Source organism: Opisthocomus hoazin, chromosome 6, assembly GCF_030867145.1.
Source record: "Opisthocomus hoazin isolate bOpiHoa1 chromosome 6, bOpiHoa1.hap1, whole genome shotgun sequence".
NCBI classification, from domain to species: domain Eukaryota; kingdom Metazoa; phylum Chordata; class Aves; order Opisthocomiformes; family Opisthocomidae; genus Opisthocomus; species Opisthocomus hoazin.
In genome coordinates this window covers 3,777,893-3,790,771 of record NC_134419.1, presented here as the reverse complement: position 1 = coordinate 3,790,771, position 12,879 = coordinate 3,777,893, and the positions used below count along the sequence as shown (strand labels likewise).

Sequence of the window (12,879 nt, the reverse complement as noted above, 5' to 3'; positions counted from 1 at the left end):
GAGTACTGTGCTGTATTTAAGTTTGTGTTACTTCAGCACATCAGCCTGTAGTTGATTTCTTCGGCACGGCCAGAGGCTGTGCGTTGTGTAGTCGTCTTCCGAAGCAGTCCCGCTGGCTGCAATCTGATACGAGTGGAAGAGGCAGAAACCGGTCTTAAACGCTTTGAATTTCAGTCTGATTGTCCGTGCAGTGGATGTAACAAAAACTAGTTGAGCACTTTCTCAGGGATGTTTTTGCAGGCTTTAGAGTACCTTTGGCAGTTCCGGTGGCCAACTGCTGTAAATACGTTGGAGTGAACGAGCAGAAGGTTTGGACGTTGACTCTCAATCCTAACTTGAGGCCGACGTAGGGAGGGAATTGGACCTCGCTCACAGCTGGCTCTGCCTCCCTTCCCCTGCTGTTGGGAAGTACTGGCTTTGAAAAGGCTGCAGGCTGGTTGTCGTTCCCGACTCTTGCATCCCATGGGCACTGTTGTGCGTACGTGGAGCGTGTTTCTGCAGAGGGAGTGAGTGGCATGTCACAAGAGTGGCATGTCGCAAAATGAGAGCACGGATGAGTCTTTTGAGGCATTTCACAATCCTGAGCCGACAGGTAAATCACTTCATGCGCCATCCTGCCTTTGTCCTACGGAATACGAAGCCGAACAGAAACTGTACGTGGCCCTTTCTGTTGCTGAGGAGCACGTGCTCCGCGTACGGCACCCTGCGGTGCTGCGGTTCAGACGCTCGCAGCCTGGGATCTCGCTCGCTCGCAAACTGCAGAGTTTTAAATATGGATCTGTATGTTAGACCTGGAAGTGGTCCCGTGCAAAATGTAACGAAGCTGGGTTGCTCTGACCCCTGAGCTCTAACACGTGTTTGTCTTGGCTCTCTCGCAAAAACCTGCAGCATACAAATTGGCACTTGTAAAATTGTTCGGATAAATCAAAATTGGTACGGGGGGGGAAGTTTCAAACTGTTTCTTTTGGGATCCTTCGCCATGCTATTTCTGACGCGTGTTTTCAGAGGGGCGTTCTCGTGGCAGCAGGCAGTTTGTTGCTTGAAGAAAGCGAAAACATTCTAGGAAGTCGGGCTGGCTGCATTCAGATCTTCAGCGATGCCAAAACCAACACCGCCTGGAACGGAGCGAGAGCGGCTCTGCGCCGCGAACGTCCGTCACCCGCCGCGCCGGCTGACGGGTTCCGACCAGCCTTTACAAGGGGAAAACGCAAACAAAACCCCAGCAAACGCGGTAGCTGCCTGCCCCCGGCCGAGCCAGGGCCGCGGCCTGCTGCCTCCTCCTCCTCGGCGCACGGCGAAGGCTCGGCCGGGGCCGGGGGGCCGGGCCGGGCCCCGCAGCCGCTGCGGTAGCGCCGGGCGGGCCTGCAGTGCCCTCTCTCGGCTGCCGACGGGGCGGGTGGTGCGGGGGATCCCCGGGTGGGGTGCCCCGCTCCCGGGGGACCCCTCGCAGCGAGCCCAGGGCCCGTCCTCGCAGCCCCTCGGCCTGCAGCCGCCGGCGCTGCCGCCCGGCGTGGGGTTGGAGGGGCTTCGTGCTGCTCCCCGAGCCGGGGTCCCGCTTGAGGCCGCGCTGCAGAGCGGAGCCAGAACAGGCGAGGCTCTGAAGAGAGGAGGAAAAATTCGACACCTGGACTCCAGGAAGCAGTGGGTTTTGATGAGGAGCCGGAGGGGGGAAGGGAGAACCTACGGTTCAGCGTAGTTAAATATATGGCGTGCGAAGTGTGAATAAATTGTGACTATTTTAAAGAAGTTCATGTACTCCGTGGCTGGCTCGAGCACAAAGGGAAAGACAACGGCTCCGACATGCTGGTTCCTCAGAGGGTTGCCTGGAGGCCAGCGGCCTGGGCTGCTGCTGGGCTATGGCAGTGGTCAGCACCCACCGCTGATACATTTTTACATGTAATTCTTTTTTAAAAAAAGAATTTGCGTCCGTGGTTGTGAGTTAAGGGGCGTTCTCTCCCGACAGTCTGACTTTGCAGCCCGGTTCCTTTCCTCATTGTTCGTAAATGGTTCATTTGTGTAAAGGAGTCCTTTGGTAAACCGAAGTTAAAAGTTCCTCGGTAAACTGAGGTTAAAAGTTTCTGGTTAAATGTACCACGCCGGGTTCATGCCCATTTTAAGGTGAGCAGATTGCAGGGGGTGGGCTGTGCACACTCCCTCTGCTGCAATGCAAAGTCATGTAATAATTTCTTGAACTATTGAAGTTGGGTCGCTTCTGTGTTCCTGCCGAGTACCGTTACCGCAACATTTTAGCTCTGGGTTTTGGGAGGGAGTTTCTTCCCTGCCTGTAAACCCCATCAGATGGAGTAAATGAGCCTTTCACTTTAAAGCAGAGACTAAAATCCAGTCCTGACTGCTAGTGACTAAAAATCAGGGTTACCTGGCTTGATGTGAGCCAGGTGAAATGAATCAAGGGCATTAGGATAGGTGTGCAGTCGCGGTGCGTGCTGTTCAGTAACCTCGAATGGCTCTAGCTGGTCTGTTGAGGTGGAGGTGGCCCCGAAGTCCGTCAAGGCACTGTGGGAGTGAAGTTGCCTTTTGCAGTTAGTACAGAGGGAAAGAATCTGTTTTGTAGCCTGCTGCTAGCACTGCTTTCTTTTAAAAACAAGGCAACAACCCACGCGGTCCGGTTGCACTCACTGTTTACGAGATGTGAATGTGAATTCACTGTTTGCTGTCTTGTTTCAGCAGGTGTTGTTCTTTAGGGTGCATTTGGGTATGAATGTAAATCATAAGGCAAGGTCTCAAAAGAAATTGTTCCTTTTGTTTTTGCACAGTGCAGTCCACAGTTATAGACACCCTCATGTTAAATTACAGAGAATATGTATTAACGATTACACCTAGAAATTCAGTAGGTCTGTGTCTTCACGTGCGGCTTTTGTTGCATTCCACTTGGCAATCGCATTGCAATCCGGTCGCTGGTCACCAGCACTCCGGGTTTACAGCACTGCTCGCGTTGCTGGCGTGGCCCTGTCACCGCGTCGTTTATATTGCTCTCTCTTCCTGTACAACAGCTCCCTCTGCTTGAAAGCTGCAGTGTAATTATAACCCCTGCTTTGTACTTGCCTGATCAACGGTTTTTAATACGGGCCCCTTTTTTAAGAAGATTGCTGCTGCTGCTCTTCGTGGAGGAGTTCCAGTCCATGGCTTGTGCTCGTGCATGTTGCAGAGCAGCGAAGATAACCGTGCTGTTCGCGACACTTTATTGCATAGGAACTGCGCGTGCTTGCTTTTATTTCGGTGAAAACTTAAGTTGAAACAGAACGGTGTCTCACCAGAAATGTAGTAATTAGGCCACTGACCGTGAATATCTGCATAGAAAAAGCGAATGGTGAGATTCCCACTTACTACTTCAGTGGTTCTGGTCTGGAACTCGTAACAAAGAGCAGTTTTGGATCAGGGAGAGCAGGGATTTGAACCTGGTTCTCCCACATTCTCAGTGCTGTAATTACCGGGCCAGTCAGTCACTGGCAAATTTTTGTTGGCTTATCTGCATCAGTAAGGATGAGTGCTGGTTTCGTTTTGTTCGTTTTTTATCAATATAGCTAAGGCAGCGAAAGTCATATTATAAAAGCTGTTGTGTCAGCAAAGGTGCAGTTTTGCTGAGAGAGCGCTCAGGCATTTAGGGAACCAGCCCAAACCTTGCTTGCTGTGGCAAGATGAGCCCATGATAGGAAAACTTGCTGGTTTGGTTCTATTAGCAAAGCCTTCCTGATGTGAACAGTGCCTTACTCGCTCAAAAATGGCTGTCTCAACACGATCCTGGTTTTGCAAAGAAGTCCAAAAGGTTATTTTTGTTTTGCGTTGGAGCTAACCCAAAGATTAAAACCATCTCCAAAGTCTGTGTCAAGCGGAGTGTTTGTTCTGCGGTCAGCTGTCATCGGGATGGTCAGGCACACGGTTTTGTCGGCAAGGGCAGGCAAAGCTGACTCTCTGCACAAAGGGCAGCAGTAACTTTACATTTTCAAAATTCAACACTCTTAAAGCAAAACCTCTCTTTTTTACATTTTGGAATCCTTTGCATTCTCCTTCTGGACTTCCTGCGCTTGGTTTTGTTTGGTTTCTAAAAATTTCCAAAGCGTGTGCGGAACGTGGATGGCTTGCTCTTTGAAACAAATGAAAGCCTTTCCCGGCGGCATTGTGCGAGGCAGGTTTGAGCCGAAGCAGCCGGACAGCCCGAGCGCGTTGGCACGGCTTCAGCAGGCAGAGCCCCGCGGCGAGGCGGAGGGAGGTTGCTGGGCTTGATTATCAAGGCATGATACTCGCAAGGAGGCCTCTGCTGCACGATGCGGGTGCCCGGTGCTTGGGAAGGTTGTAAAATGGCAGGATTAAGCAGTAGAACGGGAGAGAATTATTAGTAATAAGTATTTACTTGAATTCAGCTTCAGCGTGGCTCTTCCTGCTGAACTCTAATTTCGGTGCTCTAATTTCAGCCATTTACAGATATTACATTCATTGCCTCATATGTTTGCACATACCTGAAAAAAAACGTGTTCCCTTGGAAAGCAATGTACAGTTATAGAAAAATAGAGACATAAAAAGCATTCCTGTTTTCAAATTAACACTGAGGTGCTGAATTCGTGGTGGTCTTTGTGATTTGAATTTCACCCTTTTTTTATCCCTCCCATGCCCTGAATAAGATGCAAGTCCTGGGGGAAAAATAGTACATGATTATGCATTTAGAGACCCAGTGCATACGAGGAGTATTCCTGGACTTCATGAGCCCTGAGCAAGGGGGAGAAAGGCTAATTCTAATCTTAAAAAAAACAAACAAGGAAACAAAAAACCCCCAAAAAATGTGTTTTGTGTATGTTTCTGCCACAATATAATAACTTACAATCATCATAACTTATGATCATTTCACTGGATTGAGGATGAATTTTTAGATGGCTGAATGTGTGGTAGACATGGTACATGACACAACACAAAGGCTAGTACTGGGGAAAAAAATTGAGTATCTTTGCATTAATTTACAGCCTCTCCAATCTATATAATATTTTCCACTTCACATTTCTCTGTATTCACCACCGCAGTGTTCCTTGTCTTTGGCAATAGTCTTAGTTACTCTTCTGTTGCTGTCCCCTGCATTCTCTGTTAAGGAAGCTTCGTAGGTGGAGAAAATGTCTTTTATAAGTTGTGCAGATTTGACAAACCAGGAGCACTGCAGTAGTATAGCAAATGTATACTGCTGTTTCTTGAATGTTTTGGGGTAGATTTTAAATTTTAATTTAATAATGTTTTAAATTAAATTTCTAATCTTGCAATGATTTCTTTTAACATCAGTTTTGCTTCTCTGAAGCTCTCGGGTGGCATGCAGAATGGCTATTTTATGTAACATTAGCACATAACAGGCTGGATGGAGGCTTGTGGAAAAGTGCCAGTGTTGTTTTTCTGTTTGCAGGTGGCCTGGCCGTTTCTGTGTGTGTAAGAAGAGGGCAGGCAGGGAATCAGTCAGCTTTCAGATCTTAAAATTTTCTGATGGATTAGGCAAGTGACAGAATATCTTCCTACTGCAAACCTTGCTTTTTGTAAAGTGTAAGCCTTGGCAGTATTAGTAGAGAGTCCTTTTGAACGTCTCGGCAAGTTCAGTTCTGTAGCATTAGATGATGAAAGTGCTTACATGGCCTTGACGTACTCAAACATATCTTTCTGGGGGCTTTGACTTTTTTTTTTTCTCCTTAATTCCCCCACTAGGATCCCTTGGATCCAACGAGAACAGCCATTGTGATCAGCTCTTTGGTGGCAGGCGGAGTAGCTGAGCGCGGGGGCGAGCTTTTGCCGGGGGACCGCTTGGTGTTTGTAAATGAGAAGTACCTGGACAGTGCCACGCTAGCAGAGGCAGTGGAAGTGTTGAAATCTGTGCCCCCAGGTACAGTTTCTCTCGGAATCTGCAAGCCTTTGGTGGTAAGGACCAATTTTAACTTTTTTCTGTTTGTTTCTATGACACGTGTAGACTGGGTTGCTGTATTTGGGGTGGGGGGGAAATTCGGTGTAGAAGTATGTATGCATGTGGAAAGCAACTAAGTCACTATGGGTGCGTGTCGACATGTCCAGAAATTCTGGATAGCTGGCGCACAGGCAGCTCAATGTCCAAAAGATCTGATGGGAAAACCAGTGTTCTCGAGTTCCTCCGGAAAGAACATCCATGTGGAATCAGAAGACGTGTACGTGCACTGGCCCTACGCATAGGTGGAACATGGTTCACACAATTCAGCAAGTCAGTTAAATATGTGCTGAAGTCCATTTCACTCTGAGACACTGCTAAGTGCTTGCTCGGGCTCCACTGACATCAAAGAAACTTAATCCGTTTGAAGTCAAGACTGTAAATTCAAGTAGAATTTCCTTTTTCTGGAACCAGGGCTTTGGAACAGACAGTAGTTTACTTGAGAACACTGCAGTATTGTTCATCAAGGGCACCCAGGCAAAATTAATTAAAGTAAAGCACCATCTAATAGAAAGTGCTTGTAATTCAAAGTGGTAGAGGAGTGGTGAAACAGGAATTTGGGAAGGCTGTTAAATATATTCTGACTTTTTCTAAAAAGTGGTATTTCATTGTTCATACCCTTGTGCTTGTCTGTCTTTCCTACACAGCTATTTATTTTTTACCGTATCTGTACTAATATCTTAAAGGAATAAAAGCTGTTGGTTTTGTCTTCTCTATTTATGACTTCCATCTTTTACAATTCTGTAACTTTTTCCTGTCTCTTTTCTGATGGCTGGTTCTACCTCTCCCTTTTAGTCTATTGAAAAATGTGGGCATTTTTTGGTTTGTTTTCCCGACTCATCATTTTGATTGCCTATCTTAGGGAGAAAGCAAAGAGGAGCCTAACATGCACAGTGTGGATTCCAGCAACATTGAAACCAGCCCTGGATCTCCAGAACCAATAGACAGTATTAATTTCTCAGTAATACTTGAAGCACCACAGGTATTTGGTTATTCTTTTGGTTCACGTAAGTTTATAAGGACAGGAAATGTTATGAAGTAAAAAAAATAGTATGTTCTTCAGATAAGACTTAAGTGCTGGACTTCAGGCTGGATCCCCTCTGAAAAAGACTCTTAACAGCTAAGTCTGTACTAATTGTATTGTGAGCAGTAAGCATATGCGTGGCAGCTACCAATGCAGACTGCCTTACCGAATTTACCATGTCATTAAAATACCTTGGGTTACCCTGGATATGAAATAGGAATGCTGCATTATTAGTAGCCATAAGTAGTTGGTCCAGCTTTGCAAAGAAAGTGAGGTATGGAAGCAGAACGCTTTTTTTATTGTAATGAAGCAAAACAGAGAAGTCGTCTAGTGTAGAAGGCAATCTTGAAATCTGTTCGTCTTCACAGATTTCCTACATGGTCTTGAGTGACTTCTTTACTCTCTTCCTCAGTTCTCCTTCATTCTTATTTTCTGAGAAATAATTCTGTCTGTTGTGGGGGGATGAGGCACTAAGGACAGTGAGAAACTCGGATACCAGGGTAATAGGCAATAATATTGCAATAGTGACCTGTGCAGAGGGAGAGAAAGGTGGATATTATTGAATTTTCATCTGTTCTCAAGTGCTTTGCAAGATGTTTGTTAATTCATTTTGGTAAATGCAATCTTTTTTAGACCAGAAAAGACAATACATAAAGAATCATCCAAAACTGCAACACAGTAGTAAAAATAAACTCGAGATTTTCTTGTTGCTAAACATGTCTACCTGTCTCTGGATGCAAACATAACATTAATGCTGAAACCACCAAAAGGAGCAGTGTTACGGGGCAGATGGAGATATACTATGTACAAATTAGCTTGGACATGGTATTTACTGTTTTTCATGATGTAAAATGGAGTTTGTTGTTTTCCAGGTGCATAGGAAGGGTTTCTGGCAGATCAATTAGTCCTCTGCCACCTCAGATTTTTTCTCTGCTTCCTAAATAAAACTAATATTACCAAGTATTTTTAAATAAAGTATATTGTCTTAAAGTCCTGCTGCATATAGAAACTGGAATGATCAATTTGCACAAAATACATGCAGAGGTATTTGCTTGTATTTTGCTTTACCTTATGTATGACAGCATTGGTAGTGGCTTAGAGCAGTAGTATAAAATTTCCATCCATTTATCTGAGCTGCTTATGTAAGAACCAGGAGTGGTGTGTCATGATGGCTTCCACCCCTGTGCACTGGCGTGGTGCTGACAAAGCAGACTTGAACAAATAAAATAAAAGGGAGCTCGAAGATTTTATGTGCTCCAACAGTAGACTTTACTGTCATGTTTGCAGTATTCCCTGTTCCACTGGTAGTGTCTGCTACTGCAGTGCAGCAGCCGGTGATCATGCATACCTAACTGCTGTATCAGGAGGTGGCAGTACAAAGGGCGGTGTGGTCCCGAGCTAAGTCAACGGTTTCGTACACCGGTGAAGTGGGTGCCTCTTCCAGAAGTGGTTGGAGGATGATGCTGCAGAAGGGAGGTGCAACGAAATGAAGTAAAGATGAAGAGAATTAGAATCTCTTCAGACTGGGTATTTGTTGAGATTGGGGTACACAGGTCAAATAGAGTAAAGAAATGTTTAATGCTTATGAAAAATGTGCTAATTTCTAGATTGCTAATGTGCTGCTTTCATGCCAGCTAGTATTACTGCATTGCTTCCTTATGCTCTTGTCTGTGCCTTGTTTTTTCTCCTGCCTCTCATGTGAACTCTGCGAACATTTTGGCAGCGTCAGGGTTTTTTTCTTCTGCGTTTGTACAAACCCAAGAAAACAGGATTCTGACACCAAAGGTCAGAAATAGTGAAGTACCTTGGGGAGCCTGGGAAGGGGCAGGAAGCAGAAAGAAAAACATTTTGAGTGAGAACCCCTGAATCTGTAGATTGGTTTCAGTGTTTGGGGTTTTGATGCCTTGAAGGTCGGGTTTGGGCATACGCACTCGGTGGCCTGAAGAAAAGAGAGGAAAAGCTTTCTGTGTGTGGCAAGCTTTCTGGTAGGGTGCGAGGCGTGAGATTTCAGGGACGCCCGCGCAGACTCGCTCCAGGAGCACCCCATTCGGTTTAGGAGAAGCATGGAGCATTGGAAACTGGGGAGACACGTGAAAAATCCCGCAGAAAGAACTGCTGAGCGGGATCTTTCAGAGTGGGTTTTAATACCTTTGCGTTTCGTTTTGTTGTTTGGTTTGGTTTGTTGCTCTGTGGTTTGAATTCAGTAGAAAGATGAGCAGTCTTCTCTTTAAAACAGTAAAGGTATTAGATAATGAACTGTCAGTTATGTCTTTTTTTTTTTTTTTTTTAATTGTTTGAAGATGTGGGTCATCCATTTCCCCTCTCCCTCAGGTTAAAATATTGTACAGAATACCCAAGGGAGGGACAACTGACTGCGGCTTTTGTTTTGTTTTTATTACTGATACAGTTTCATAAGCAAACTCAGGCTGTTTTTTATTTAACTGATGGTGTTGTGAGAAATGTACATGCATCTATAAAGTGATAGCAGCTAGGTCTGGAGCACAGAGATACTTTAGCTGGATTTCTATATACTTTTTCCTGTAGGTTTTTTAGTGTTATTTCATAATTCTCATTGCCTAACTTCAGTCCAGATTGATTATTCTGAATGGCTGCAGCAACGTCTGAGCTGTGCAACTTAAATTTTTTTATATTACAAAAAAAAAATTGCAATGTCTACTTTTGGTGTTAAAATCATGTCAGAGTGTGTATTTTCTTTTAGAAAATGCAAAACTTAGAAGATTTTCACTTTAAAAATCAGGGTGTACTTTGAATATGGGCCTAACAAAACATAGTTTTAAAAGAGTTAGCAAGAAACATAATGTAAAATCTATATTCTTGTAATATTTTATGCAGGGTTTCAGAGATGAAACACCTTTTAAAGAAGAACTTGTTGATGAACCAAATCTGGACTTGGGAAGGTCATTTCAGCTTTCTCAAAATGACAAGGAGTATGAGAAGGAGTGCTGGGAGATGCATGAATTTCTGAAACCCGGAACAGAAGAAGTGGATGAAGAACGGGAGATGCTGGTGGATGATGAGTATGAAGAAGATTCAGACTTCCTCAAATATAATGCATCCTGTGGACAAAAGGCAACGTCAGAGAGGAACTTTGATACAGAGCGATGGGCAAAGCAGCTCGAGACTACAGAGATGCAAGACTTAAGACCCGGTGTTAACTTAAGTCCAAACCAGTGCCTGGAATACCCATTCAGTAAAGGTCACATGGTAAGGAATGCTGCGTTGGTCTCGGCGCTGTACCCTGACCGTGGGACCTCAAGGCAAATTCCAGACCTCAACTCTGTAAGGAGTCTTCCTAGTGTTTTAATTGCTAGCTGAGATCTGGATACCTCTGATGGACACCAGTCTATTCCTTTGTACGTTTTGGAAGGTTCTTTTGGTTACTTAGTGTCTGTATAGTTAACTGCTCGAATGAGATATGTGTTGTGGTTGGTGTATGAACAGGCATCCTGTACTTGCGTCTTCTTTCCCAGCTCTGACGCGTATGCTCATTTTTTTGGCAAGCTGTACTAATATGGTGCATGTCAGTAATAGCAGAATGTCACTTCGTGGTTTTAAAAGTCCAGGGGCTTCAGCAGCAATGTCAGTGAAAGGAGCTCCCTCTTTTCCTCATCATTCTTAATCCAAATCAGTTCCCTGAGCCAGGTGGTAGTGCAGTTGAGCGAAAAATGATATGGCGGAAGCAATTTTAACAAGCACACTGGTGGGTGAAGGAGTGGAAGGATGCAGAGCGCCAGGTAAACTGCGAAACTCTTATTTATGTGTCCTCCTCAAGTGTTCTGAGAATTATTTTTCTGAGTCTTTGTTCATTCACTAACCAAACAAAAAAGTGACAGTATCAGCGTTCCATGCACCAGCTTTTGAGATGTATGCTTTTATATGAAAAAGCTGAAGTGGAAAAGGATTTAATATCACAACCACAGAGAATTTCAGGGTTTGTTTGGCTTGTCCCCTTACGCACTATGTGCATAAACAGGCTAAACTGCAGCTTCCAGTGACAGTTTTATACCAGAGTGCACAATGTTAAATGCATACATTTGTTACTTAATAACAACAAATGGGCAAGACTGAAGAACTTCTTGTCTGGATTACAGGCAAGTAGAAAGATACAGTTGCTTTATATTGCAAATGCACCTATTTCATGCCTGTTCTTAATATAGTGCATAAATGAGCAGTTAGTGGTTCATAGTTATCTGAATAAATATGAATGTAATTGAGAAAATGTGTTAGCTGTAAAAATCAGTGTTCATGTCAAATAACCCTGTATAAGTTGATACCATTGCTTTCTAACTTTAATTGCTTTTTTTCTCCTATGTGAAGTGTGAAGAAAATGCCAGTATAAATTCACAATTGTCTGGAAACACAGCGCACGGTGGCTACCAAAAAGACATATTTGATACTGAAACTACCCAGTCAGCAGCAAAAATCAAGGTGGATTTAGGTTTGTAATAAGTTTTTTCTTTATCTTATAACTTCATATTTACAAATTTAATTTTTATACCAAAACAAAAATCCTTTCAGCTGATAAAATATTCAAATGAAGACTTCTGCAGGCTGGAGACAGTCTGGCTTTAAATTGGTTTCACCTTCATAATCTTGCTTCCTTCTCCAAATCTTTACCTGCAGTTGTCACAAGTGATACTGAAAGTGGCTGCAGCTTTGTCCTGCCTCTGGAGAATGACTTGCTTCTGTGTAGCTAATGTTGCCAGTAGGACTCCGTGCATAAGTAAAATAACTCATGCCTGTGATTTCTGTCAGGAATTTGTCTCAGTCACTTTTGAGTGCTGATTTTAGAGATTTTTTCATTTAAAAAAAAAAAAAAAGTGACAGGCTCTGGAGGTAACTTTTCCACAACCAAAATTTGCAAGTGAACTCTGGTAGAGAATTGCCCCATATCTTGGTTTTGTGATCTGTGCTCATGAACAAAGTTTCTCCTTGTGAGATGGCCAGAGATGGATGGTTAGAATTTGGTAGATCAGCAGGGAAATAAATTTATCACCCTGCCTGAGATAGCACTCACTGGTTGCAAGAAAGGTGGTTGGGTTGTTTCCTTTCCTTGTCACCTGCATCTTGTACAGCAGATGCTGTGTGAGCTGCAGTGGCAGACTGACGACTCTTGCCAGGAGCTCTGCTGGTTCAATGAATGTTGATACTTCTGTCACCAAAATGGTATCAGTCTTCCCCAGCATGATGGGGTTCCATGCTGGAGCAAGGCTTTGCACAGCTCTCCCTGCATAAAGGATGGATTCACTGTTTCTAATCCTGTTCTAATCATGTGAGGAGCATCTGTCATGAAAGTTGTACCTAAGCATGTCATAGTTCCACAAAGATTTGGTGTTTCCTGTTGCTGCTTGACTGCATGTACATCCAAAGCTAGGTGCTCAAGAGGTGTTTAGTGTGGTTTAAATTTCCTTCAAAAATAAATGTTCTTTATCTCTAAGCCTCTTGATCGTCACATAACATCCACATTTGGAACATGGTGAGCTAAGGGGTTTATTTTTAAGGGTGATAACTGGTAGATGCAGGGACAGAGGAAGCAAAAGTTCACGTCTACACCTTTTCTTCTTCAGGTACAAAGCTTCGAACTGACTCTAAAGGACCTGGGCTCGCTGCTGATCTGGAAGCTGTTGAAAAGGAAGAACTAAAAGGGGAAGATTATGTTTTTTCCAAGAGCCCAGAATCTGGGAGAGTAACCACCTTAGCTCAGCCTAGAGCAGCATTGTGCAGGTATGGAGACAGATTTTGGGTTTTGGAAGCTTTTAAGTTAATGATGTTAACTGTTTTCTTGCTTTACTTAGCTGACTAATCATCAAAAGCTGTGTGAAACAGTAAGACGTGTGTAGATGGCCAGTTCTATGACTTTTGCCCAAGGAGCTGAATTTTGCCTTACAACCTT

At 44.0% G+C, this 12,879-nt stretch overlaps 1 protein-coding gene across 4 annotated transcripts in view; it reads left to right on the top strand.

Moving 5' to 3' along the window:
- Positions 1-12,879, top strand: part of PATJ (PATJ crumbs cell polarity complex component) — a 159,529-nt gene that overhangs the window by 49,292 nt on the left and 97,358 nt on the right. For 3 of the 4 annotated variants that reach the window (XM_075424345.1, XM_075424347.1, XM_075424346.1), the window contains exons 19-23: positions 5,692-5,901; positions 6,804-6,923; positions 9,819-10,190; positions 11,304-11,424; positions 12,554-12,710. In XM_075424345.1, coding sequence (XP_075280460.1) covers positions 5,692-5,901; positions 6,804-6,923; positions 9,819-10,190; positions 11,304-11,424; positions 12,554-12,710 — 980 coding nt within the window. The remainder of the gene's footprint in view (positions 1-5,691; positions 5,902-6,803; positions 6,924-9,818; positions 10,191-11,303; positions 11,425-12,553; positions 12,711-12,879) is intronic. The other variant, XM_075424348.1, reaches the window with a different exon arrangement.